The sequence below is a fragment of the Vidua chalybeata genome, chromosome 18 (genome assembly GCF_026979565.1).
Source record: "Vidua chalybeata isolate OUT-0048 chromosome 18, bVidCha1 merged haplotype, whole genome shotgun sequence".
Classification (NCBI taxonomy): Eukaryota; Metazoa; Chordata; class Aves; order Passeriformes; family Viduidae; genus Vidua; species Vidua chalybeata.
Genome location: NC_071547.1, coordinates 4,816,458 through 4,844,014, shown reverse-complemented (window position 1 = coordinate 4,844,014; position 27,557 = coordinate 4,816,458). Strand labels below are relative to the sequence as shown.

The 27,557-nt window shown below is 54.8% G+C and overlaps 1 protein-coding gene across 1 annotated transcript in view; it reads right to left on the bottom strand.

Moving 5' to 3' along the window:
- Positions 1–27,557, bottom strand: part of MYO18B (myosin XVIIIB) — a 54,451-nt gene that overhangs the window by 8,687 nt on the left and 18,207 nt on the right. The window contains exons 21-40 of the mRNA XM_053959761.1: positions 26,118–26,183; positions 24,733–24,861; positions 24,348–24,491; positions 23,142–23,231; positions 21,820–21,939; positions 21,599–21,707; positions 21,017–21,141; positions 19,598–19,752; positions 19,163–19,286; positions 18,390–18,584; positions 18,175–18,285; positions 17,429–17,533; positions 15,199–15,345; positions 11,900–12,013; positions 11,392–11,508; positions 10,644–10,727; positions 9,645–9,782; positions 9,232–9,417; positions 1,257–1,387; positions 245–286 (exon numbers count right to left, since the gene is read on the bottom strand). Coding sequence (XP_053815736.1) covers positions 245–286; positions 1,257–1,387; positions 9,232–9,417; positions 9,645–9,782; positions 10,644–10,727; positions 11,392–11,508; positions 11,900–12,013; positions 15,199–15,345; positions 17,429–17,533; positions 18,175–18,285; positions 18,390–18,584; positions 19,163–19,286; positions 19,598–19,752; positions 21,017–21,141; positions 21,599–21,707; positions 21,820–21,939; positions 23,142–23,231; positions 24,348–24,491; positions 24,733–24,861; positions 26,118–26,183 — 2,432 coding nt within the window. The remainder of the gene's footprint in view (positions 1–244; positions 287–1,256; positions 1,388–9,231; positions 9,418–9,644; positions 9,783–10,643; positions 10,728–11,391; positions 11,509–11,899; positions 12,014–15,198; positions 15,346–17,428; positions 17,534–18,174; positions 18,286–18,389; positions 18,585–19,162; positions 19,287–19,597; positions 19,753–21,016; positions 21,142–21,598; positions 21,708–21,819; positions 21,940–23,141; positions 23,232–24,347; positions 24,492–24,732; positions 24,862–26,117; positions 26,184–27,557) is intronic.

The following is a 27,557-nucleotide window of genomic DNA, read 5'->3' as shown; positions in this document are numbered from 1 at the left end:
CCCAGAGGAGTGGAAGCATCCCTTGGGATAAGAGCCAGACCTCCCAGGGAACGGGAGTGGGTCGATGGGCACGGGGCACACAACACCAGCACATCTGGATGCGGGGGTGAGCCCTGCCCGTGCAGCTGCAGCAGACACTGCAGGGTTCATAACCCCTCAGTGCAGCAGCTGGTGCCCCATGAGCTGTGGCAGAAGCAGGCACAGGCTCTGTCCTTTGGCAGCATCACCTCCTGGCATCACTCACGTGTCTCTCCTGGAGCACAGCGACTCCCGCGCCGTCCGCACGCTGCAAGGACCACGGGAGAGGGTCAGCGATGGCTCCTGGGAACCCCAAACCCACCACGAGGTGCAAAACTTCCCAGCCCAACCGCAGCAGAGCCGGTGTGGCCAGTGTGGCTGGGGCAGGGGCTGGGCTGAGCCAGGAACATTCCCAAAACAGCCACAGGGAGTGGGGCTGGAGACTCCTCCCTGCTCCCCGCACGGGTCAGGCCGGGCTGCAAACAGGAGCCCGGGGCAAAAGGAGGGAGCAGAGCGGGGAGCGATGCTCGGGGCTGCTCCTGCCGGCAGCAGCTGCCGTTCTTGCCGGGAAGCACTTCTCACCTCCACTGATGCATCGGCTGCATTGGAAATCACTCTCTTTTTTTTTGGAAGCAGTGTCTAAGCTCACGGTTTCTATCTCACCCTTCCCTGGTTTAATCAGCACACAGAGCAAGAGCAAGTGGTGACAAGCACACCTCAGCTTTTTCTTTTTTTTTTTTTTTTCCCTTTTAAACTCATTTCTCTGTTTTGTCTCCATTTGTCATGGAGCCCCTTTAGCTGTGTGGCAGAGGGGAAAATTGGAGGGCTTTAGAAATAACACCTGAAAAATGCACTGGAATTCTTTCCTCATTTTTTTCCTACTAAAACCCTCTACCCAATCACCCAGCTGCACTGGCTCCTCCAGCTCCTGGGGATGATCAAAGCAGGATTTTCACTCAATGAACCCAGCACTGGGGCAACAACAAACTGCTGCCAGGGACCTGCTGTACAAATGGGGCTGTTCCCACCCTTTTTGCTCACTTTAAGCTGGGCCACCCAGCATGATTTCATGGGTGACACTTTCCATGAAACCTTCCATTAACACAAAGTTTGTTGCTCATCCGCGCAGCGCGAACACGTGAGGATGAGGACATGAAAGGACCCTGGCATTGCCCAGCGCTGCCCCTTCCCCAGCACAGAGAGCTGAGCCCCCCAGCTCCCCCCAGCCTGTTCCTCACCTGTCATCGCTGTCGTCGCTGTCACGCAGCCCCTCCAGGGCCACCTGCAGGTCTGCGATGCGGCGGATGGAGGTGCCCAGGTCAGCCTGCAGCACCTGCCTCACCTCCGCCAGCTCTGCCAGCTGCTGCTCCTGCACAGGGGACACCAGGTGAGGGTCTGCGCCTGAGCTGCGAGTGGGGTGACTGCGAAACCATCCCACCCCCACCCCAGCGCTCCCAGTGCCTGTCGGGGCTGGTTAGCTGCACCGTGCCCTGTGGGGCCTGTGAACATAAACTGCATCTTCCAGCACCTTCCAGTCCTTAAAGAGGCTCCAAGAGAGCTGGAGAGGAATTTTGGATAAGGGCATGGAGTGACAGGACACGGGGAATGACTGCCCACTGCCAGAGGACAGGGATAGGTGGGATATTGGGAAGAAATCCTTCCCTGTGGGGGTGGTGAGGCCCTGGCACAGGGTGCCCAGAGAAACTGGGGCTGCTCCATCCCTGGAAGTGTCCCAGACCAGGCTGGATGGAGCTTGGAGCAACCTGGGATAGTGGAAGGTGTCCCTACTCGTGGCAGGGGTGGGACAGGATGAGTTTTGAGGTCCCTGCAACCCAAATCATTCCAGGATTCAGAATCTGACACGACCCACACGGCTCCATGGACCAACATCGCCCACCTCGCACACCAAGGCACCAGCCTGGCCCTGCACCCCTGCTCATCACATTCCAAGTCCTTCCAGCTGGGAAGGAACCCTTCCTGCTGCTCCTAACCATCACAGGGCACAGAGGAGGGAGCAGCAGACCCACAGTGATTGAAGCTGCCAGCTGTGAAATCGCCACGGCAGCGGTGACAAGGTGAGGGATGCCTTGTGACAGGCCACGGCACCGGAGCTGGCACACTGTCACAGTAAATAATGGAAGGCCTGGAATCACCAGGCACACGGGCCCCGGGGGAAGAGCATCTCAGTCCATCAAAACATGAAAAGAAACAGCCCCGTTTGGGTCACAGCGGCTCCCGGGAACTCACTGGCATTGGGGAAAACCGCCATGCTGGGGAGAAGTTTTCTGACACTTGGTGTTTCCAAGCCCTCCACTTCCCTCCTGGCTCGGGCAGAAGGTGGGAAGGAGCTGTTTCATCAAGGGAAGTGTTTCATCGAGGACCTCAGAGGCTCACAACAGGCAACACGGTGAAACACTAACCCTGAGAGGAGAAAAGAGTCCCAAGCTCCAGGTGCCCAGTGCCTGAGTTCAGTATTTGGGACTGCAGGAGCAGGGAGTGGAACTGCTGCCTGATAAAGAGCTGAGCCCTTCCATAGGCTGATAAGAGCCTCTATTGACCCAGCTCCTCCTCTGCAGGCTATGGCACAAATTAAATATAGTTCAGTGGCTGCATTTAATCCCACTCCTCTGTTCTGCCCTTGTTAACAGGGATGGGCAGGGAGGCACGGAACAGTATCCCCCTACCAGCACCCCAAACCCACTTCCTCTGGCCATGGACAGAGAAATCCCCTGGGATGGCTGTGGAAGCAGCAAACAGAATGTCCTGGGGGCTGGAGGGGTCCCCCTGGCTGGTGGGGTTCCCCCTGACCTCGCTACCTTCTGCACAACCCTGGCAATGTTGAGAGGAAAGGGACCACCCCAGGTGCTGCTGCTGAGCTGGGGCTCCACCCGCCACCCCCAGGACATCCCTGGCACCCACATTTTGTGGCACCCATGCTGGTGGCCCCGGGAGGGGGACCTGCAGGGCACTGGGGTGACACTGGGGACTGTGGGTGACCCTCAGGTCACCCGAGGGATGATTTGAATGTGAGCCAGAAAATAGAGCTGACACTGCTCAACCCCACGTCCCAGCTGTCCCAGATCTCATCCACGGAGACACCTCATGTTTTTCTCCATACCCTACAATTGTCTCAAGGAAAGGAATAATTTTGCCAAAATGATTCCATTTCAGAGGGAAAAATACTGTCTGCATAACACAAACTGACAAGGCCCATCCCAGCACCAGGCCCCTGGCACCCCGGGAGATGCTGGACACCTTTGACACACATTGTTTCTATCTAAATGTAAATCCAAGAACTTTTCTCTTTTCACACAGTTCCTGGGCTGAGAACTGACACCCTCACACTGGGCGGAGCTGGCTTTTTGTTTCCTCTGAGCAGAAAAAGGGGAGAAATAAAGGGGAAACTCATATTATTGGGCAATCTGCACCATGGACCTAAGGGGCTAAAAGGAGCATCCTCTGCTCTTAAACCCCTTTTGGCACCAGCATCTCTGGCTGCTTCCACCAAACCAGTCAGACATGCACAGCAGGACCAGCCTGACCAGCTCAGAGCCCCTGGCTTATGTATATTTTATCACCAATAAATAAAATATACTTTCTGCCCGGTTCTGAATACATTTCCAAACCAGATTCTCCCATTCACACTGGGGGAGATATTGCCCCAGAGCAAAGGACTGGCTCTGCTGGTGGATCAGAAACCATGATTTTAGAAGGCTGAGGTTGATTCCTGCTGACAGGGAGCCTGGATTAAAGGTTTCCCCAAGACAAGGGGACAGGAGCTCACTCAGTGATGCCTGGCACTCGTCAAACCCACAGGGAGCTGCTCTCAGCTGGACTCCTGAAAAGACTCTGCACATCCCTCATGGAAGGGGATTTCTAAACCGTCTTTTCCTTTAGAGGCTTTTTTTTCCCCAACTAATTTTGCCTCAGAATTATTTGAAGGGAAGTTAAAAGGAGATAAACAAAATGAGCCGTGGGACTCCAAAGGATTCCCAGGCCAGCACCACGTCCTTGTCACCACCTCGTATTTTTGTTTGTGGTTCTGCTGTGACAACACCACCTTTGCTCACTCCCATCCACCTCAAGTCAAGTGTAATCTAATTAGTCCAACTTGGATCGCTTTTCTTCTAATAACTTAGCGTGCACCTGCGGAATTCATCCATCATTATTATTTTTAATTAAGCCGTTAACTCGCGGGGTTCTTGGAAAGTTTGAAGTGACAAAATTTGCGCAGTTGAAGGCTGGAGTGAGATGGGGTGAGCCCCGTGTAATTGGTGTTTGAGCAGCTGATGGATTCCTGAGGAATTTACTCTTTTAATGGCAAAGCAGAATCACAGCAGCCTTAATTAGCGCATTCGCAGCCGAGCTTTCACTCCTGGCTCCTCCATCACCCGCCCTCACCTCTAAGGATCTGCTGCCTTTGATGATAATTGTCCTTACACTTCCTCAAAGACATTCGCTCTCCAAGGGAAGAGCGGCTGGAAAGACCCGGGAGCAGGCGGGGATGGGGACAAGAGCTGCGGAGACATCAGAGGGTTTGCTGGGACCCTGCTGGGAGCGGAGCGTTTGCCTGGGTGGGAGCGTGGCATCCCCGGCTGAAGGCAGGAACAGCTCCCACTTCGCTTCTCAAGTTCACTGGAAGCGTCAAAAAAAAAAAAAAAACAACCAAAAAAAACAAAAACAAAAAAAAAAAAAAAAAAAAAAAAAAAAAAAAAAACAAACAAAAAAAAACCAAACAAAAAACAAAAAAAAAAAACACAAAAAAACCAAACAAAAAAAAAAACCACAAAAAAAAAAACAATAAAGCCCAAAAAACCCCATAAAAATCCCAAAAAAAACCAAAAAATCCCCAAAAACCACACCAAAAAAAAAAAAAAAAAAAAAAAAAACAAAAAAAAAAAAAAAACCAAAAAAACCCCCACACACAAAAAAAACCAACCAAAAAAAAAAAAACCACAGCAAAATAAAAAACCCTTTAAAGTCTGCAAACAAGCAAAAACCCCTAATCCTGGAGTTCCAGCTCTGTTGTGTTACACAACGAGGCCATAGTTGGGCCAGCTCGCAAAGATCCGCCAGCAAAAGAACCAGAAAAATAAAAGGTTATTTACACTATTTACACTGAGGCTTTCACAAAAATAAAAATGAAAAAAAAAAAAAAACCAACTTGTGAAAAGTATCTTCACACCTGTACTTCAGTTTTCTGTAAAATCAGTTAATTATTGTGCTGATGAGTTTCACAGCTTCGTTAAAGAAAGCTGATTTTAGGATAGCACCCACCAGCCCCCCTGGTGTGCTCAGTGCGGGGGTCAGTGGAGCTGTGCTGGGTACAGAGGGGCAGGAGGAGACCCAGAAAGTCCCTGGATTGTGCCTCGACCAGCCAGGTGAGACAGAGTGAAAATTTAACAGGGTAGAAATCCATTTGGATTTAGGAAAGATGTGCCACTTTGAGCTTGCTAGCGTTAAGTAAAATATGCTGGTAAGTCTGGTAACTGCAGCACTAGCAAAACTGCCCCAGCTGAGGAGAAATAATGCAAATTTCCAAGCTGAAGAGATAAGAGATAAGAAAGACTCCTCGAACCTTGAAACAGACAGGGCAGGGTAACCCAGGAGTTCTCTCTGTACTTCCTGACAAAAAACTGGCTACAAGTGTAACTAGCTGTAAGTGTAACGCAAAATCAGCAGAATGAATATGCATGAACCTATTGTGAAATTCTATGCATATGTAAATTAGTAAGGGGTAATAAAACAGGATCAGGAGTCCTCAGGGGTGCCCATGTCCTCTGAAGGGGAATGATCCCCACATGCGCCCAGCGCTGTAATAAACATACCGTCCCTTCAAATCTTTATTGGAATTGTGGGGTTTTGATTTCTCATCCGCGTTCCACAGGGCTTCATCCCAACTGGGTCGGCCTCTGTTTTTCCCCAGGCATTGCATCAAGAAGGCACCTGGCTCTCCAGGAGAAGAGACTCCCATGGCTGGAGACCATTCCGAGCTTTCATCCCAGGGCCCTCACCCAGATGCTTGAATTCTGCCACGAAATCCAAGCTGTGCAGTCAGCAGCAGCACAGCCAGCACCATCCTTCCCTAAGAGCAGCCTCAGCAGGGAAATCCCAGACTCTGCCTTGTCCCAGACAGCCACTCGTTGTCCCACATCCCTGCTCCACACCTGTGGATATTCTCAGTTCAGTCAGAGAGAAAAAGAGAAAGATTTCTGCCAGGCTAAGCCTGGGAAAACGTCTGGGAGAAATGTAAACAATCTATTATCTTGCTTTCCGTTCATATTGTTTATAGATATGTTCTACCACACTGACCTAAGTCCAGTGTACCAATCAGGTAAAATGTTTTTACTTTAAGACCAATGGAATTAATGTTCACAAGGTTCTCTATAAAAGAGAGAAGTGTTTTTAAACAAACACTCATTTTGCCTTCTGAAATTGTGCAAGTCATTTTGCCTGTCCCTGGCTCAACAGCATTAAACACCTGCCCCCAGCCCTTCTCCACCCTTCCCAGGCCCTTCTCCACCCTTGCCAGCCCCTGTTCCCTCCTTCCCTGCACTGCAGCCTCACCAGGGGACACATGCAGGGGACAAGCACGAGTGTTTGTGTACACACGATGAACACAGAGAGCCGGGCTTGGGTTTAAGCTCCCCAAGCTGGAAATCCATCCCTCCCTCCTCACCATGACTCTGCTACGGTCTGAGGACACCAGGGGGCTGGGGCTGGCCTGTCAAGCTCTGGGTGTCAACACAGCAGGTGAGAAACGAGGAGCTGCTGCAGGCTGGGATCCAGATTTTATTGGAAGAGGAGCTCCAGCTCCAGGGAGGAAACCCAGGATGTGCAGCCAGAGCAAAGAGTCCAGCAGGGCCAAGTCCTACCCCCATCATTACCAAACATGCTTGGAAAGTGTTCAAAACCCATCCTTCTTACAAAATTCATAAGGCAGAGCCGTCTGCCTGGCAGCCAGCTCTCATCCCTGCTCCTCACTGGATGTTCCCTGCTGAATGGCACCAGGCTGCCTCCCAACTGGGTGGGAAAAGAAGGAAGGATGGAATAGATGCCCTAAGCCTGGCTGGGGATGGTGGCACGGATAAATACGAGGTGTGAGAACAAAATACCTTCTATTTTGTATATTGTATATATATGCAATCTATCTATCTATCTATATATATATATATATATATACAGGCAGGCAGCTCTAAAACAAGACAGGATTTTTAACCCAGTCTCTGCCAGAAATTTGTCCCTTCAACACCCCCCTTTAGACCTCGACCATGTGTGGTAAGTCCACAACCTCCCCACCGTGTATTTAAATAAGTTTTTTAAAAAATTGTTAGGAGCAGAGCATGACTTAAGTAATGTCAAGTGAATAATTCAGGCTGGATTTATAATTGATGGGGGATTTAGCAGGAGCAGAGCCATAAGTGGCTTTCTATTAACTATTGATGCTCCCCACCAGGCTCCCGACAAGCTGGGCTGGGCTCCTCGATCACAGCTCTGCCCCATGTTTAATTCAAGTGCTCTTAAGAGGACACACAGTCTGGGGGATGCCTCTGCTCCCAGGAATGTCACAGCAGTCCCTGGAGCCAGTTCCCATGGAGCAATCACCATGGGAAAGCTGGGATGGGGAGGTGTGTCTGGGGGAGCCCACCTGCTCCTTTCTCCTGCAGATGCCAGATGACCCCAAATATCTGAGTGCCTGGATAAACCCAGAGCCCTCAGTCTTGCTTTACAAGCTCCACTGTTTACAGGGGTCTTATTTGAGGGAGGTGCCTCAAAAATCCCTTCCAGACCTCTTTGCACGCTTTATCTGGGAGAACACAAGAGCGCAAAGAGGTTCCTGTACCTTCCTTCACCCATCGCTCACATCCCCATACGAAACATTCAGAAAGGTTCTAAAAATACAGGCACAACCCCAAAAATACAGCAAAAAGAACCCACCCCTATCCCAACAGCATCCACGTTCCAAACACTGCCCTTCCAGCAGAGCTGCAACAAACACCCAATGTCACAGCACACACAGCCTCAGTTCCCCAGTCCCACAGGGATCAGGGAGCCCAGAATGCCCATGGCACCTCGGCAGAGCCTCTCACTCCACCTCTCATGGCTCTGCAGAGCATCTGAGAGATTCCATGCCCAGCGGAGGCTGCTCTGGCAGCCAGAGCAGGCAGGGCTCAGCCTGGCCGAGCAAGGGCAAAGCCTGACCCTGCTGCAGGCAGAGGATTGGGAATCATTCTCACCATTCCCCTCGGGAAGGCTGGCAGCCTCGGGGCAGAATAAATCTTGAGATCTCCTTGATTGCTAACTAAAAGATTATTGATAAAATAACTGCTCCTAATTCAGCCCTGCTGCCAGCAGAAGTGCAATGTCTTTCAATTACCACCCGGGAGCGAGGCTTTCCCTTGGATTACTGGAAGAAACATGAAAAGAGACTCTGGGAAAGGGCTGGAAAGTGAAGGTGAATCTATTTTTGCTGCTCTCCAAAGCCAGCTGGGGCTCTGCTCGCTCAGAGTGGGTTTAGCTGCTGGTTGGCACTGGAGCTGCAGCCATGGGGGTGGTTTGGCAAAGCCAGGAGCTCCAGGAGGATCTGGTGCTTGGGCTGAGCCTGGCACACCCAGCCTGTGGCCAGCACTCAGCACTCAGGGGCTGCTGCAGGGCCAGGGCATTTCCCACCCACCGTGGTTCTGCCTGGCATGAGGAGAACCAGCATGAGGAGCTGCAGGAATGACCTAACCTGGAATCACAGATTCATCTAGGATGGAAATACCTCCAAGATCATCCAGTCCAACTGTTACCCCAGCACTGCCAAGTCCAGCACTAAACCATGTCCCCAAGTGCCACATCCACACGTGAACTGCATTGCTATGAGCAGGGCAGGCAAAGCCACCTCCTTCCCACAAAAAAAAAACAGGGAGCAGAGTGACTGTCCAGGCTCCCAGGCCAGCCATGGGGAAAGGGAACATGAGGGTCCCCAAGGACAGCTTTGGTTCAATGGTTTGGGGCTGCAGAGAGATGCAAAGCAATTCCCTGCCCCTCCCAGAGGAGCAGCCCAGGACCCAAAGCACACAAAAATTACTTTTGACACAAAAGGACCACACAAAAATGACTTTTCTGGGGCCCTCAGACCAGCCCAGGGGTTATGAGGGGTCACCTCCAGCTGCAGCAAACCCCTGTGGCCATGGGACCACCCAAACCCCGGAAGAAGCACCCCCTCACCAGCTCCATGCGCCGGCGGCTGGACTCCAGCTCCCTCTGCACCAGCTCGTCCATGTCAGCCTTCATCTCCTCCATCCTCCTCTGGTAGTACTTGGTGTTCTCCCTCTCCCGTGCCTCCGACTCGGCCGCCTTCTCCAGCTCCTCTCCCATCTGGATGATGCTGTCCCGCAGGCGCAGCACCAGCACCTGGGGTGTGAGGGGAAGGTGAGGTGTTGGGAAGCTCCCTGTGAGCACCAAGCCTCTGCTGGCTGCCAGAAACCCCCACACAGAGAGAACAGCAGTGCCACGAGCCACCTGGGCTGCCCCAGCCCCCACCTGTCCCTCCCAGCCCTTCCCAGGTGCTCCTGTCCCCACAGGTGAGGCGGTGGCACTGCCAGGCCTGCCTGGCACCAGCACAGGTGAGGAGGGGGTACCTCGAAGCGCTTCATCTGCACGGCCTGGAAGTCCAGCTGGCTCTCCAGGTCCCGGATCCGAGCTTCCTGCCGGCTGACGATGGAGCGCTCGGCCGGGCACTGCTCCAGCTGTGCCACCCTGGCCTGAGCTGCCTGCAGCTGGGAGAGCAGGGGCTGGGTCAGCATCCCCCAGCCCTTCTGCTGGACCCCTCTGCTGACCCCCTCTGCTGGACCCCTCTGCTGGACCCCTCCTGGTGACCCCCTCTGCTGATCCCCTCCCCAGCCCCTCACATGCACCAGGGGTCTCTCCTGGCCCCTGAGGTGATGAGGCCAAGCGTTGCCCTCCCTTGCCAAAGAATTCCCTGCTGTTAAAGGCACTCAGAACATGTGTGGCTTTGAATGGAGAACCTGCTGGCCAGGGACACGTGTCTGGGGCTCCTTTGCTTTTCTCTTCTCACAGACTCTTTCAGGACAGCAGGCGTAAAAATTCACAGTCTTTGTGGAAAGCTGCCTGGACCAAGCTGTTTCCTCAGCTCTTACACTGAGATCTCCAAAGGAAACTGCCCTTTTAGTGATCCCGGTACAGCTTGGGTTCAGATTTTGAATTTGACCTAAAACTGTGGGAATTTGTCTCCTTTTATCCAGCCTATCTCCAAAGCACCACCCGCTCCGCCTCGGAGGGAGCGAGTCCTGCTTCTGATTCCTGGGCAGCTTAGCCACGCTCCAGTAAAGCACTTAACTTAATGGGATTACTCATGTGTTTAAAATTAAATCCCTCACTCCAGGAGGGTTGGCACAGCCACAGAGGCGAGGGGGTGCAGCCCCTGCTGGTGCCCACCCCAGGGCAGCCCCGGGGTCAGCCCATGCCAGCCAGGGCCGTTCAGCAGGGGAGGAGAGAGAAGCCAGGCTGTGAATCCCAAGAACTCTGCCAGGAAAAGATTTCTCCTGCCTAAAGAGGTCCCACTCCTCAGCAGGGATGCCACAGGCTGGGCAGGAATTACCTTCTCCTGCAGGAATTACCTTCTCCTGCAGGCTCTGCTTTTCTTTCTTCACATCCTCCACCTGCGTCTGCAGCTCCCGGATCTGAGCGATGTCTGTGGCCGACTGCAGAAAGAGAAAATTTGGAGTGGGAGCAGCAGGGATCAAAGCAGAGGGCTGGTTCCTGCCTGAACCTCCTGCCACTGGGACAGTGAGCTGCTCCTGGAGTGCCCTGATGGAGCTTCATTCTCCCAACTCACTGCAGCTTCCCTAATTTTGAAACAAGTATTTGTGGATTGAGACAGAAACCAGGTTGTCCTGGTTCCAGACACCTGGATCCCTATCACCTCTGCAAGGGGCACCACACTGTGAATTGTCAGCCTGGCCAGCCTGCCCCTCTCCCATGGGAGTTTTGGGGTCTCTCAGCTCCCAGGACAATCCTTTGGGAGAGCCTGACATAGTTTGGATATGGCTCTGAAAGCCCCAGGGCTGTCTGGCAGCACTTTTTAACCTCTGCAGGAGAAAATGGTAAAAGAATAAAAGCAATGCAGAGGGACAGCTGTAGGATTCCCCAGTTGTTGAAACTAAAGGCAAAACACCTATTGAAAAGAAGATAAAAATTGCAGGTGAGAGGAGCTGGTGCTGTGAGCCTTCCCTTCCTCCTCGCAGCATCTCTGTCCTGGGGTCCTCACCCCTCTGTGCACCCCCAGGGGCCACCACCTGCTCTGTGCCAGCCTGCAGGGCTTTCTGAGAGCCCTCGCAGGGCTGGAGACGCTGCCCCAGCTCCTACCTGGGCGATCAGAGCCTTGTGCTTTTCCATGAGCTCGTTCAGGTCTTCCTGGTCCTCATCGACGCGTTTCAGCAGGTCGGCTCTCTCGTGCTGCAGCTGGAACAGCTGCTCGTCCACCTGCAGGAGGATCCACAGCACCACAGGTTCATGGACCCCACCAAATCCCCTCTGGGATGTGCTGCCAGCAGCCTCCAGCCCATCAGAGAGGCAGAGCAGGACCATGGGATGCTGCTCCCTTGCAGGGATTTTGTCCACCCATTAAACCACCCGGCGGCTGTTGTTTCCAAACAGTCCCGGTGATTTAGTGAGGAATATCCTTGGAGACTTAGTAAATACGCTGGGACATTTTGTAAATATCCTCCACGGAGTAATTAACACTGCGAGGTGATTTATTAAACACTCTGGAAGTGGCTGATTTATCAGAGCCGCTGCTGATTGCTGCCAACCCCCCCGAGGTGGGACTGTGCCCTCCCACCTGCCCTGCCCTGGAACAGCTCCAGGAACGCACCAGGGTCTTGCTTCTGCTGAGGGTCTCCAGCTCCGTGTGCAGGTTCTCCAGCTCCAGGGCTGCTGTCTGCTGGCATCTCTGGGCCTCTGCACACTTGGCTTCGCTCTCTTCCAACTGGGAAAAGTTGCACAGGATCATCATTAAAGGAGCAGAAACCACATGCTGGTGGTGCTTGTCCCCGTGCCACACAGCCACGTTTATTTCCACTTCCACGGAGCGTTTTTCCCTGCTGAAGCACACAGAATCTCCACCTTTTAAACCCGTGCTGCTCCTCACTTGTCTGGTCCTGGTTTACAGGGCAAGCAAAGCTTCCTTGGCACCTCCCAGGACAGATCCCAACACCACTGAGTGTCCTGGTGAGTCCAGCAGCCAGCGCCTCGATGGCACATCCTCCCTCTTCCTCGGCGGGGTGGAGCTGGGATCATTAATTTGCAAAATTATGTGAATTGCATGTAATTCCTGATTAGAGCAATTCATGATTCGGGGGTTTGCAAATGGGCTTTTCACGTGGCGTAAATTGCATTTGCAAATACACGTGGAAGATCCCATTTATAAACGCTAATTTGCTCTCGGGTTTTACAGCTCAGCCATTAAGATCACAACGATCTTCAATGGGCTGCAAACATCTGGAAGCTGCAGCGTCATCCCGAAAACTCCCCCCTTGCCTGGGCGGAGGAGCTGTCGTAGGCTGTACCTGAACATCCAGTTCCTTCCCCTGCTCGTTGGGGTTTCTTTCTTTTCTCTACGAATAAGAAAAATAAACCCCTCTGCTCACTGCTCATTTCCTGTGCCTGCTCCTGGTTTCCCTGTGGAATTCCAGGGAGCAACGGGAAAAGCTGCACTCCATGGCGAGAGTTTGAGAATTTTTTTTTTTTTTACTTTCTTTTTTATCTCTCTCCCTCAAAAAAAAAAAAAAAAAAAAAAAAAAAAAAAAAAAAAAAGGTGGGGGGAATAATGGAATACTATAACTGGAGCAATCCTCAGCTCACTTCCTTCCACTGTCTGGGGAGATTGAGACCTCTCATTAGAGAAGGAAGAACTTTCTTCCATCAGCTGTAAAAATGTCTCTGTGCTTTGCTGGGATGAGTTGAAGATGCCACTCAGATCAGCTCCTGGTTTTATGGCCTTTCCCACTTGTCCAGCTGCTCCAGGAACAGCTGCATCCACAATCATGGACTGGCCTCTTCCCTGCCACAATTCCCACCAAACCCCTGACAGTTCCATCAGACAGAAAAGCATCTCCAGGACCCCTCATTAAACATCAGCTTCCAATTCACTTCGTGTAATGGAATTTTCCCACTTGGGAAGAATAAATTGAAATTCCCCCCAAAAATGCATAATGTATGAAGTGTGGAACAACATTAGTTTGCTGTGAACACCATCTGTTAAATACCTGCATAAAATGGATGCCTCAGCCTTATTAAGAAACAATGCTGCACTTCCAGCCATATGGATTTTGATTAACGGAAATGTAGCATTTTAGCAAAGTTTTTCTTCTCGTGCAGGTCCGTGGGCTGGTGGTAGGATGCATTGGCTTTTGAGAAAGTCGTCATGAATGCCATTAGAAATTGTTTCAGTTTAAAGGGCAGAATAATCATGTGGCATTTTAAACACACGCAGAGTCTCAGTGTTGGTGGCACAGCAAAAATTCCACATTCCCAAAATCCAGGCTGTTTGCTTTTCTTCAAACACAAGGGAGGCGAGCACAGGCCATGGAGTGAGGGAGCCAGGGATGGACTGAATGGAACCACAGGGACAGAGAGCGACCTCCTGCCTTGCTGTGAGGACTGCGGTGTGCAGGGAGCAAGAATCCCAGAATCCCAGAGCCATAAAGGTTGGGAAAGACTTCCAAGGTCATCACATCCAGCCTGTGCCTGATCCCCACCTTGTCACCAGCCCAGAGCACTGAGTGCCACGTCCAGGAATTCCTTGGACACCTCCAGGGATGGGGAATCCAAACCTCCCTGGGCAGCCCCTTCCAGTCCCTGACCATCCTTTCCATGAGGAAATTCCTCTTGATTTCCAACCTGACCCTCCCCTGGCACACTTTGATGCAGTTTCCTCTCCTCCTGTCCCTGTTCCCTGGTAGCAGAGCCCGACCCTCCAGGCTGTCCCCTCCTGTCAGGGATTTGTACAGAGCCACAAGGTCCCCCCTGAGCCTCCTTTTCTCCAGGCTGAGCCCCCCCAGATCCCTCAGCTGCTCTCTCCATGATTTTACTCTCTGGAGTAAAGATTTACTTCCCCAGCTCTGTTCCCCAAGTGAACTGGGCATTATTCCCCAGAAATGGGGCTGGGCATGAAGGGATGGGCACGGGATGGGCAGAGGAAGCATCTCAGCATCGATGTAGGTCCCTCAGATCAACACATGGAAGGGACCTGAGGGCAGGGCCCTGCCACATTTCCCCTCCCACCAGGGACTGGGAAAAAAACAGGGGCAGTGCAACCTCTCCAGCCCCAAAGTGGGATTTGGGAAACATTGAGGGATTAATGAAGCGCAGCACTACAGCACTGGGTTAATAATATTGAACAACACAGGAGTGCAAAAAATGGCCATTCCCACTGTGGCCTGTCCCAGCCATGGCCATCTCCTGCCCTGGACATCCTGGTAAGGGCACGGACACACCTCTAGCTCCATCAGGCCCAGCTCACCTTCCCCTTCTCCCTCAGCACAGGTGGGAGCAGCTGCTGCTCACAGCTGTTATTTATGCACAACGACCCTCCCAATTATATCTGGATGTTGCTGGAATTGCTCGCGCCTCCAGATTCGTTCGTTTCCAGGGGAAATGTGCAGAACAGATCCATTCCTGAGTGGTTTCAGAGGGCCAGCAGCTTTAGCTGACCCCCTGCTTGGCACTTGGCAATACACGGCCCACAAGGGGATGGACAGCCCCGTGATGCCCCTGTCCCACGGCAGGGCATCCCACAGGACTAGGAGCTCACCCTTGGGGTCGGGGCTGTCCCGAGTGTGGTGGCACAGAGCTGGCACAGAGCTGGAGCCGCTGCCCAGGTCACTCAACACCGCTGAGCGCAAACCACGGCAAATCCCCCCCACCCCTCTCCCGCTTCCAGCATCCCTATGGCAACGCCGCCCCAGCCCGGCCGTAGGAGACGCACAGAAACGCGCCAAACAGAAGGTAATTAACAGGGAAAAAAGGGAAAAACACTTCACCAGCGTTGGCTTAATTACAGGGAAGCGCTCCTTTTCCAAGGAGACTCTCGCGGCGCGTCAGCGCTCAGTCAAACCGGGGGAGCTGGGCACGTTCCCCGCAGCTCCCCCGCTCCCCGCAGTCCCTCCCTACCTGTTTGCGCAGCTGCTCCAGCTCCTGGGCGCTGCCTCCGGGCTCTGCTGGGGCCGCCAGCAGCAGCTGAACATCGGCCAGGAGGGCGCGGGTCCTCCGCAGGTCCCGCCGCAGCCGCTTCTCCACGTCGAAGTCGCGGTGGCCGATCTGGGGAGGGGACAGGCGGTGTTTGAGCCCTGCTGCCCCCCGGAACCTCCATCAGGCTTTTCTGCCCCACCCCAAGGCGTTCCCCACTCAGTTTAGGGATATTTTGGTCAACTACACCAAAGCACTGAGTGCCACGGTGTTCCTCGAACACCTCCAGGGTGTTCCGTATTTTTCCCCACCAAAGAGCTGTTCCTCTGAAAACATTTGCCCACTCCTGGTGTCCACGAGTCACATCCTCCCCAGTGGCCACCTCCTGTGGCCAGAGGGACAGCCTGGCCACACAGCCACAAGGAGCACCTTAAAAAACCCACCCTCTGTGTTCCCCCCACAGAGAGAGGGAGAGAGCAACCATGGTTACAGGGATAAAGGAATTAGAAAGCCACCAAATAAACAGGGACATGGTTTCAGTGCTTGATTTCAGCATAACTGAGGTGTAAGAACATTTTCCATTTAGGTTGTTTTCCACGGCTCTCGTTTCAAACCCATTCCTTCTCCTATTTTCCGTTCACTGGCTGAAATCAACTGTGTGGATTTGACCTTGTAGCCTGGTTTAGAGCTGGCTGGAATTTGCTGGAACAAGAAATCATTGGCATCTCCATTTCCTTAATTAGTTTCCTGGGTTGGCTGTTTTCTTCCCATTTTTTAATGAACTGTCCTCTGCAAGCCAGAGGGTGTTTGCAGCACCACCGCTGCTGTTCCCCTGCCATCCCTCCAGCTGGATCCTGGACACTGCTCCCATCATTTTCCTGTTGCTCAGGCTCTGGCCACCACCACAGGGGATAAATTTGGTGCCATGGCTGGAGCCAGCTGCCCCCTCCCACCACCGCAGGCCAGGATTTTTAAGTGACAAAGCCAGGATTTGATTTAATAGCTGCTGCCAAGCTGTGGTTGTGTCTCACAGCAATCCCAGCTGCATGGCCCCATCTCCCCTTCCCTTACAGCAGGACTGCCCTTGTGGGGCTGGGGGCTGCCAGGACAACACCTGGGGACTGTCCTGGAGGGAGAAGGGGCCTTTCCTCCTGAGCCCCCCCAGCTCCTGCTGCCTCCTCACCCATCTCAGCTCCCCTTCACCAAACAAGCAGGACATGTTGGACTGTTGTGATAATCCCCTGCTTTGATACAGCATTATTTATTGTGACAGTTCCCCAAACATTTTCTAAGCCAGGAGCAGGAGGGCTGTGTTGGATAAGCCTCATCAGACCATTTTGTGTCTGCTTGAAATATTCCCCCCTTTCCGGTGCTGCAAAGATCCCAGATTCATCCCGTTTGATGAACTCACAGCACTGCCAGGGCTGGTGAAACGGTGAAATCCAGTTTGTGCCAACAGCCAGAGGACACAGGGCTTGGTTTCTGTGCCAGGGTGAGTGGCACTGGGACAAGGCAGCGTGAGGGTGGGCAGGAGGCAGGGGGACATGTGACAGATCCTCCGGGCTGAGCTCTGGGGAGTCCTGGGGTGCAGCACCACCGAGACGGTGACACTGAGCCGGTGCCATCCTCAGCCCCGGGCAAAGGGCCAGGAGGGACCTCTCTCAGTCACCAGAGCTCTGGGATGGCCTCCAGGTGACGCCAAGGGATGCCCAAGGAGGCTGAGTCCAGCCTCTCACCTGCTGACTGAACGGGAGCAGAACTCGGTGTGCTTTTTTTCAGTTGCTGCCACAGACTCATCAGAGAGGGAAAAAGGATTTGTTCACCAAATGTGCTCAGGATATAATTCCTCTGCAACGAGCAGGATTGGATAAACTGCTTTTCGAGGCAGTTGGATGCACTCCAGTGCTAGTTTGAATCTCATGAAACACCAGGGGAAAGCAGACACCTTCCCCTGCTTGGATTAATTCTCCCGTACAAAAGGGAACAATTCCCCTCTGCGGGTCCTTAGTGGGACCATGCAGCTCCTGTGTGGATCCCTGCAGTCCCAACACCTCCAGATCCCAGTGCCTGCTGTGGCTGGGTGGCATCTGGGAGAGAGGAGGGACAGAGCACCGCGTGCACCAGCTGCTCTGGCTGCTCTTGTTTATCCCCACTCCTGTTTTTAGGGCAGGGCACGGCCCACGAAGCAGCCCCTGGGAGGGCACTGCCCCCTTACCTGCTCACACAAGGTGCCAATGAGCCCTTCCAGGTCCTGCTTCTCGTGCAGCACCATCTGCTTCTGCTCGTGCTCCTGCTCCAGCTGCATCTCCAGCTGCCGGAGCTGTGTGGGAGAAACCCCGCCACGCTCAGTGCCCGGCCACCCCGCAAGGTGCCAGCAGGGCAGAGCCACTGCCACGGTGGGGATTTGGCAATCCCCAGGAGAGGGAGTGCACCAAGGTCTCTGCAGCCAGCACGGGGGACCAGGAATGGGCCATGTCCCCTGGAGCACCTCCTACCCCGGCAGTGCCAATGCAGAAGAGAGGAAGCACTCCAGGGACTTGCAGGACACTGGGGACAGGATGGGCTGTCTGAAGCACACCCAGACACGCCCCTGCAGCTCTGGAATTCGTGTTTGCACCCACTGACCTCATGGCCTTGAGGAAAGGCTATTTTCTGCAAATCATCCCCAAACATGAAAGCCTAGGGTTGAGTCTGGTGCTACTGGGAGCAGCGGGTCCATGTGCTGCATCACGTGTGGCTCTCACACACTGTCCCCAACAGCCCCTGCAGCGTGGCAGGGGCTCACCCCTGACCCACAGCCTGATCTGCACCCCCAGGCTGTGACTGGGGCTCATGCCAGGGTGATGGTGGGAAAGCAGCACCCCGGCATTTCCCTGAGAACGTGGACCCCTGGAAAGGCTCCTGGGGACATGGGGAGCTTTGGGGAGCACCCAGCACCAAACCCACCCAGTGAGGACCTACCCTCTTCTGGCAGGACTTCTGCATGTCCTCCAGCTCCTCGTCCTTGTCCTCCAGCTCCTTCTGGTGGATCTGCTTCATCCTCTCGATCTCCAGCTCCAGCCTCTCGTGGACCTGAAACACCCGGAGATGATGCACAGCCCCGAGGGGACGAGGATGGTGCTGGCCTCGATGTGCCAGAGGGGACAGACCCCGGCCCCCCCCCAGCCTCACTTTACCTGCTCCAGGTGATCCACGGCGGCTGTTTGACGCTCCAGCTCCTTCTTCTGCCCAGCAGCGCTGCCCTCCAGGTCCCAGAGCTTCTTCTTGAGCGCGGGCACCGTGTCCGTGGCCCCGGGGGTGCTGAGCTCCTGCACTCGGCCGGCCAGCACGGCCACCTGCTGCTCCAGCCTGGCCACCTCGGCCTCCTTGTGCTGGGCAGAGCAGGGGTCAGAGCCCAGACGCTCACACCACACTCTCAGAGCCCACAGCATTGCCAAAAGCATAATCCCAACCCCCTGGAGCAGCAGCAGGGGTTGGGCAGCCCCATCCCCACCTTTCCCTCTTGATCCTGACCTCACCTTCCCACTCCCCTGGGTGTCCCCCGTGGGCTCCCTGCAGCCCCAGCTGCCTGGGGGTGCTGGCAGCAGCCCTGGGGGTTCCCCCCACCCCAACAGCCGTGCCCCTGCCACCACGGTGGCATTTGGTGCAGCACCATCCCACGGGGCACAGACCAGCACCTTCCCCAAGGTGGGACTGGGGGTAGGCATGTGAGGAAGAGCACAAGTGACCCCAGTGAAAATGGGGGTGGCCCTGATTAGCTGAATCATGGGATGGGGATCACTTATACGTAGCAACACCCCTTCTGGAAGGGGACAGTTATTTAAACCCACTGAACTGTGCTAAGAGAAATTGGGATCAAGTTTCCTGATTGCCTCTGCTCTAATTGCAAAGGTAATGAGTGCTGCTCCCAAAACTGGGTCCAACACAGCAAAGTGGGGTCTCCTCTTACCTCCAGGCTCTGCTGCAGTTTGCCCATCTCCCAGCGGATGCTGGTGTTCTCCTGGGACAGCTTTTCACGGAGGCTCTTCTCGAAGGCAGATTGCCCCAGGGCCTGGGCTAACTGCAGGTCAAACCTGGAGGGGAGCACAGCAAGGTCAGGCTGGACGGGGCTCAGGGCAATCTGGGCTGGTGGAAGGAGGATATTCCCCCTCCGTGGCAAGGGATGGAACTGGATGAGCTTTAAGGCCCCTTCCAACCCAAACCAGTCTGGGATCAGACCACGTGCCAGTCACACAGCGATGGGATGGAAAAATAACTCCCAGCAGCTGAAACAGACGAAAACAGCTCCACCCTTGCAGCGGCTCCTCACCCACCCCAATCCTCCCCTTTCCCTGGCTCCTGCTCCAGCACCCCCAGCCCTCCCCATGCTCCACGCCAGCCTTACTTCTTCTGCCTCTTCTCCAGCTCGTGGCTGCGGCTCTGCTGGTTCTCAGCCAGCACCCGGGCGTCCTCCAGCTCGCAGGCCAGGCGCTGGCACCGCCGCCGCAGCCGCTGCGCCCCGTCCCGCGCCGCCTGGCACGCGGCCCGCGCCTCGCCCAGCTGCGGAGGGGGCACAGAGCCTGTGGCACCCAGGGAGGGACACACGGAGCCCAGGGACCCCGCAGAAGATGGGCACGCGCACCACAGGCACTCGGCAGCGCGCGCGCCCCACGGAGGAGGGATCTCACAGACCCCACAGACCCCACGGCACAGGCGCCCCACACCCCATAGGCTCCACGGGACACTCAATTCACACAGGAGGGACCCCCACAGCACACACAGCCCGCAGAGGAAGGATCCTTGGATCCCACACACCCCACAGAGGAGGGACACGTGGACCCCACACAGGAGGGAACCCATAGGCTCCATGGCACGCTCAATTCAGAGGAAGGAGCCTTGGACCCCACACACCCCACAGAGGAGGGACCCCACTGACCCCACAGCACGCACCCCCTGGATAAGATCCCCACCAGGACTCAGCCTCACTTCATTCCCCAGGTTCACCCAGAGGTTTTTCACTAAACAAGGACAACCTGTGGCCCCTCCAGCTCCAGGCACCCTCCGAGTGCCTGCAGCATCCCAGCCCCTCCTGCTGAGTCAGCAGAGCTGCCCCGGGGGCGATGCCTGATCCCATTTCTCTGCAAAAAGCAGCGTCTGGACTGGAATCCCCAAGGATTCCCGTGGTGTTTGGGACAGACACGCAGAGCTCTCCCACGCCAGGGAAGGGAGTCATTAAGGAATGACTTTAAATAAGCAAAATCTTGCATTAATGAAGCCTGTAATTCCAAACTAACTGAGAGCAAATGGGCTGCTTTACTTTACCCAAGCTCCTAAGACTCAGCTTCTTTCTTATTGCTATTTAATGTACCATGAGAAATCTTTATTTCTTTGTTTTATCCTTATGGGAAGTGACCTGGCTCCCAGGCACTGCTCAGGGAAGCACAATGGCTTTTTCCCTCCTCAGGGCAGAGCTCGGGAGCTGCCAGCTCTTTGTGTGACAGATGGGGAGAACACAGCCCTGCACAGCTCCTAGAGCCAGAACAGCACCTAGACCCAGCACTGAAAACCCCCTGCCCACAGCTCCTCACCCTCTGCCTACGCTCACACTTGACCAAGGTGGAATTTTGCTATGCAAAAGCGATTTCTGAGGCTCAAACCAGTAGAAAATATCCGGTTTTCCCTGGTCAGTGGGAGCAGCAACAAGAAGCAGATGCAATGCTGAGCCTCAGCCCTGCAAAGTTCCTGGGAGCAGGTGGAGGAAGAGCCCTAGAACAGCCCTGCTGCCTTGGGTGTCCCTGTCCCCTGCTGGGCTGGCAGCACTTGCCTTTTGCTCGAGCCCTGTCCTGGTGCCCAGCTCTGCCTCCAGCCGCTCCTCCAGCTGTGCCAGCCGCTTCCGCAGGAAAACGATCTCGGTCTGGGCACAGTCAAACCTCACCTGCCACTCGTCCTCTGCCAACGAGAGACACCCGGGGGTGCAGGGTGGGTGCTGGGGCCTGACCAGCCCCCGTGGCCCTGCGGGGGGCAGGGGAGGGGATGCACAAGGCACCGACACCAGCACAGAGCTTATGGGGCACGGCTCTGCTTTGCGTGCCCAGGGCTGCCCCACTGGCACAGAACATGTGCCCTGCCTCGGGCACAGCATCTGTGCCCATCCCATCCCAGCAGTGCCAGCAGCGCCCTGGGCCACAGCACCACCAGCCCCATGCCAGAGCCAGAGCTGTGTGACCGAGCTGTCACTGCCAGCTCCCGCTGGATGAGCAATGCAGGGTGACAGAACGCTCTGGAGTGGCCAGGGGCTGGAGAGTGCCACTGACTGGGGGGGACAAACCTCTGCCCTCTTCTCTGTGGCCCCACAGGTCAGGCTGGATGCCCAGAGCAGGCACTGCCTCTGGAGAGACATCCCTACCTCCTCCAGAGCCGCTGATCTTCATCTCACGCAGCTGCACCAGCTGCTGGGCCTCTTCCAGCTGCTTCTCCACCGACTCCAGTTTCTTCTGCACTTGGTCGTGTTTGCTCTGGGGAAGGGAGGAAGGGAGCAGCTCTACCCGGCTCTGGGGCACTCAGGAGGGCTGTGTCAGGGGGATGGCACGGCCACTGTCACCGCACAGGGGCTCAGGGCTCTGGTACCTGCAGCTCCTGCAGCTCGCGGGTGCCCCGCAGCCGCTCCGCCCGCTCCCCATCCAGGGCCTGGCAGGTGACATCGCCCTTGTAGCGCTCATCCGACAGCTCCGTGGTCAGGTCGATGATCTGGGGGAACAGGGGGTCAGTCTGGGCATGGCTGGGGGTGGTTCTGCCATGCCACAGCCATCCAGAGTCCTGACAGCTCTGCCTGGTCTCAGGAGTGCACACCAGCACTGACCAGTGTCACCAGTGGGAGCCCAGGCTCCTGCCTGTGCCACGCTGCCTGCACTGCAGGGCTCATCACAGCTCCCCATTGTCCTACTTTATTGCATTAAATTTCCTTTGAAACCAGGAGCAGAAGGGGAGAATTATTAATCCAGAAAATCAATTCCGTTTTCCGCAGAGCAGACGGGCACATGGTCCTTCCTGCTCAGCCAGTGCAGCGAGGGGCTGCAGAGCCACAGGAAAACACAGCATTCCAACACTCCTTTCCCGTGTCTGACAGCATTTTAAGGCACCTCACATTGTGCAGGCACCAGCTCCTTAGGGAGTCCCACAAGCTTAACCCAGCAAGCAAATCCCACAGGATTTCTCTCCCTGGTGTTTTCCTAGGTCTGCCCTGAGGCAGTTGCCTTGCTCAGCATTCCCAAAGGGCTTAAACTAAACCATCTTTACCCCCTTCCCAGTGAGGAGGAGGGTCCTGGCCTTGGGGGCTGTTGGCTGCATTAGGCAGAGCTGCAGCCTGGACCCAGCTCAGCCCTGCTGCAGCCAAGGGAGCTGGGAAAACCCAGGGTATTTATAGAAACCTTGGGAGCTCCTTCTCCTCATGATGCTTGGCAAAATCCCAGGCACAAGCACAAGGAGCTGCGCATCCGAGAGCAGAATCCACAGAGGACCAGCAGCCAGCTGGGAACGTGGAATCCCAGAATGGTTTGGCTTGGAAAGGACCTTAAAGCTCATCCAGTTCCACCCCATGAGCAGGGACACTTTCCACTAGCCCAGGTTGCTCCCAGCCCCATCCAACCTGGCCTTGGATACTTTCAAGGATGGGGCAGCCACAGCTTCTTTGGGCAGCCTGGAGTGATGCCAGCCTGGAATTCTGCAGCTGGACACTGCAGCCTGTCCAGAATCCTGTCCAGGGGACTGCCCCTGGCAGCTGCCCCTGCCCATGGCTCCTCCTGCTCTGCTGGAACTGCTGCTCGTGTTCATCCCCATCAGCTCCTTTCCCAACCTTCCCAAACAGGGCTGTGGCAGAGGTTTTGGGGTTTGTATCAGATGTTTTGGGGTCTGTACCAGAGGTTCTCTGGTAGCCAGCACGGGGGATGTACCTTGCTCTCCAGACTTTCTGTAGTCTGTCTGAGCTCGCTGCATGCCTGCTCGGATTTTTCCAGCTTCCTTCTCAGCGCCGCCAGCTCCTCCTAGGGAAGATTGGAAAAAAATACACACAGAGTTCCAGCATCCTCGATTTATTTATGAAAACCTTGTTTTCTGTTCAAAATAAGTGGAAGAGACATAGCTGCCTTATTAATAAAATTTACCAGGCAACTTTGAAGGCTGCTCACTGCAAATTGCCAGGACTACAGCTCCTGACATGAATTCCATCGGAGGGAATGTCAGCTTTGGTGTGTGTAGAGCATGTTTTATGAGAGAGCAGCAAACCTCAAAAGCCTGGGATTAACAGCCAGGGGCCTGGATCATGCCCAGGGAGTGTCCCAGGGCCCTGGCAGGTATCAGAGCATGGTGCAAAGGCACGGTGTTGGCTGTGATTCCTTCCCAGGCAGGAGAAAAAGCTCCATGCAGCCTTGTCCTGCTTTGATGTCCAACACTGAGCAGGAGCAGAACGTGCAGAGCCGTGATAAAAACAGAGGTTAACAGATGATGGGGCCTGATGGATCCCAGGTGGGTTTGGAGACAAAAACAGAGGCTTGGGCAGCTGTTATTTCATCTGAGCCAGCCTGAAAACATCTTGTTAAAACCTCACTAAGGCAAGAGGAGGAGCGGGACTCCAGGGAAGACAGGAATTTAGCACAGGTCTCACAGGGTGCAGAGGGGTGAAAGGAACCTTTCAAAATGTCCATTAACCTTTCAAAAGGGCAACACAGGTGGATGCCAGCACAGCACTGGGGACAGTGCAGAGGGGAGTCCCCTCTGTCACAGGGGTGTTTGAATGCTCATCTCTCAGCACCCCACAGGCTGAGGAGCCCATCCCCAGGGGTTTGGCTCAGGGGACACAGCCCCTGGAGCTTGCAGAAGGCACGAGGAGGGCAGTGGGGGAACCCTGGGGTGGGGTTTGACTGCGGGGACATGGTGTGTTTGCTACTGTCCCTCTAAGCACAAGTCACTTCTCCCTCCACAGCTGTGCAGAACGTGTGACCCTGGGCTAAGAACTGATGGCAACTTCTGGATGGTAGGAAAAACATCTTTGCCTGGGCAGAAGAGACTTCCAACTTGACCAATCCACCAGGCAGAGCCCCTAAAGCAGCCTGTCCTGTCCTGTCCTGTCCCACCCATCCCACCCAGCCCCTGGCACTCACTTCCTTAGCTCGGAGCTGCTCCTCGGCGAGGTTAACGCTGAGCAGGGGCCGCACGTGGCTCAGCAGCCGCCACCAGGGCCAGTGCCTGATGGCCTGGAACACCAGCAGGTTCTTCTGGATGCAGCGGATGGCCAGGCGCTGGATCTGTGGGGACACAGCAGCGATGACCCTCACCCAGCCAGGACTGCCAGGAAGGACCAGGCTGGGACACCAGGCTGGAGAGGGAAAGGCGGCAGAGGAGCTCAGGGATGGCAGCACAGCATCTCATGGCTGCAGGGAAAAGCTTCAAAGGAGCTCAAAGAGCCGTTGTTTGGGTGCTGTGGGCCATATCCCAGCAGCAGTGACCTGGGTGGGCTCAGGTGTCCCCAAGCCACAGGATGGGTACCTTCAATCTCTTGAACTTTTGGCGGCTGAGGAAGCCCTTGCAGGCAGCCTGGAGCAGAGTCATCTTCTGGGCTATCAGCTTGTCCCGCTGCTTCTCCAGCCTGGAGATGACCCCCGGCTTCAGGAACACCTGGCAGCAAGGAACAGGTTACACACCCCAGGTCAGGGCTGAAACCTCTCCCTCCTCCCTGACAGAGGTATCGGCCGTCACAAGGTGCAATTCCTCAAAACATTTCCTGTGGGGATGGATGGATGGATGGATGGATGGATGGATGGATGGATGGATGGATGGATGGATGGACGGACGGATGGATACCTCCACTGACAGTGGATTCTGACCAGTGACACACAGATGCACACAGGTAACAGCAGTGATGTGTTACAATAGCAAAACCAAAATAAACCAATGGTTTTCTTTCTCTGAACTGGTCAGAAACGCCTCAGAAATGCCTCAGATTTGCTGATGCCACCAGACCCAGGCCGGTATCGATCTCTGAGTGTCTGAAGTGTCTCTGGGTCACTGCTGGGGGAAGCTCTTGGAATCCAGGATCAGGAGCTCCCAACCATTTGCATGGCCCAGCTTTAATAACCCCTGAGTGGCACGGGCGAGGCCGGGGCTGTGCTGAGAGCGCTGCATTTTAACCACACCAAATTGAATCAAAGCACAGTCCCAAGGAAAGTGGCTCTCCCAAGCTGATACCATGATTGCTCCACCACCCGTTCAATTGCCTCATTAATGTCTGAATTAACTCCCCAACCTGGAAAGTTTCACAGCTGGTACAAAATCAATGCTCAAAGCGACGGCAAAGCGAACTCGTCCCTAACGAAATGTGACCGGGGCTGCCACCGTGCTATTGATTAAGAACGAGGGTTCCAGAGGGGAGATAATTACAAACTGCACAGTGCAGGATAAAAGAAAGTCATTTTGCTCCACAGAACTGTTCCATGAATTCTTTCTTCACAAACTCCAGAGCTGAAGGCAAGCACGCATGTGAAATTAATTTTTCTCTCAGACCATCACATTGAAGTTCAAATGTGGTTGCTGTGACAGTTCCTGCTCTGCAGCAAACCCACGAGCTGCCCAAGCCCCCTTCACTCCCAGGAAACATCACAATGGTAATTAGGAACTTAAATACCACCAGGGCTGGCAGGATTTTGGTAATTAGGTACAGGATTTACCCTGGGTACTGCTTTCAGATGAGAATTAGGAGGCTTTTGGTCTGATATTTAGCGAGTCTCAGTTTCCCAGCCCACCTGGTGCCACATGCAGCAGTGGAGAAGAGCCTTTGTCCCCGGTTTGGGGAACTTTGGGCTGCTGGGGAGCCTGGCACGGGGCTGTGCCCACACACACCAGAGCAACGGGGAAGCAGGGCACAGTCATGGTACCTGGGTGCGTCCTATGGCAACGCTCTTCTTCTCCAGATCCAGCGCCTGGAACAGCTCCTCGATAGCCTGCAGAGAAGGGGCACATCATGGGACTGCTCAGGAAACACCCACATCCTGCTGTGAGCTGCTGAAATGGGGTGCAGGAACCCCCAGTCCCCATGGGCACCCAGTGAGGGTTCAGCCAGCTCTGCCCTCCTCTCCTCCTCCCCTTGCCAAAGCCCAGTCCCAAGTCCCAGTGCAAGGACTTTCCTCCCTTGAGGTTTTCAGCAGGATGGGGAGTAGAGATCTGCAGCTGCAGGCAAGATTTGTCCCCTTTTGCTGCCATCCCTGGTCTGGCAGAGCCTTGGTGCACGGCAGGAGGTGACACAGGGGACAGTGCCTGTCCCAGCACCATCCAACTGCACTCGGCGCTCCCCTCCTGCCCACCTCTCCAGCAGCTCATCCCATGGAGCCAAAAATGGGAGAAAGGGCTGAGTTCTCCCCTGAGCCCACGGCACAGCACAGAACTGGAGGATTCGAGCGGGAGATTATCCCAAGGAGAAGCCTGAACTCAATTACTCCAAGCTTTGGACCAGAACATGAACACAACAGCAGCAACACCAGCCATTCCCCTGGGGCAGCCACGCTCTCTGGACGGATGGGTGGTTTGAAAGCCCCAGGGCTACAGAAATTGTAACAAAAATCCTCTGCTAATACCTCTCTCCACACAACACCATCTCATCTCCTCCCCAAAGGACAAACCCACAGAAGGAATATTCCACCATGGACCCAGGAGCAGCAGGATTGCACCCCTGGCCTCCCCACTGGCCGTGCAAGGAGGGGATGGAGCACACCAGGGAATGAAGATAATGGATCACAGAGCCTGAAACACCCTGCCAGGGTGAGGAAGCACCAGTGCTGTGGCTGTGCCTGTTCTGGTGGCACTGCTGGGACTGGGACTGGTGTAAGGCTGTGCAGGACAGTCCCATCCCAGCACAAGCACAGGGCCAGCTCTCACTGCCCCGTTCCCTCACAGCTGACGAGGCTCTCTCCTGCTCCAGCAGCCAGGTTAATGCCATGTCCCAAGAAGCATTTCCCAGCTGACAAACCCTCGTGGCAGCGAGCTCTGGGCAGGATGGGATTTTCCAAATCCCCTGCTTACACGCTGCTGACAAGGCACCCTCTGCCTCTGACAGCGTTTCACAGCAATATTGACCTTTCCCAATTGTCAGACTTGTCTCATTAAATCCCGAGGTCTTAACTGCCTTTGCACATGCTGGCTGCAGTTTGCACAACACAGCACGTGCCCAGCTTTAATTCAGCTCCTCTCAGCTCTTTGTGGCTCATCCATAGCCTTATTCCAGGCATGGCTTTGCTCTGGTTTTGCTACAAATTTACTCGGAAACAAATAAAACTGGCACACGTCCAGATTCCTTCCTGAGCTCTTTTGGCTTTCAGCAT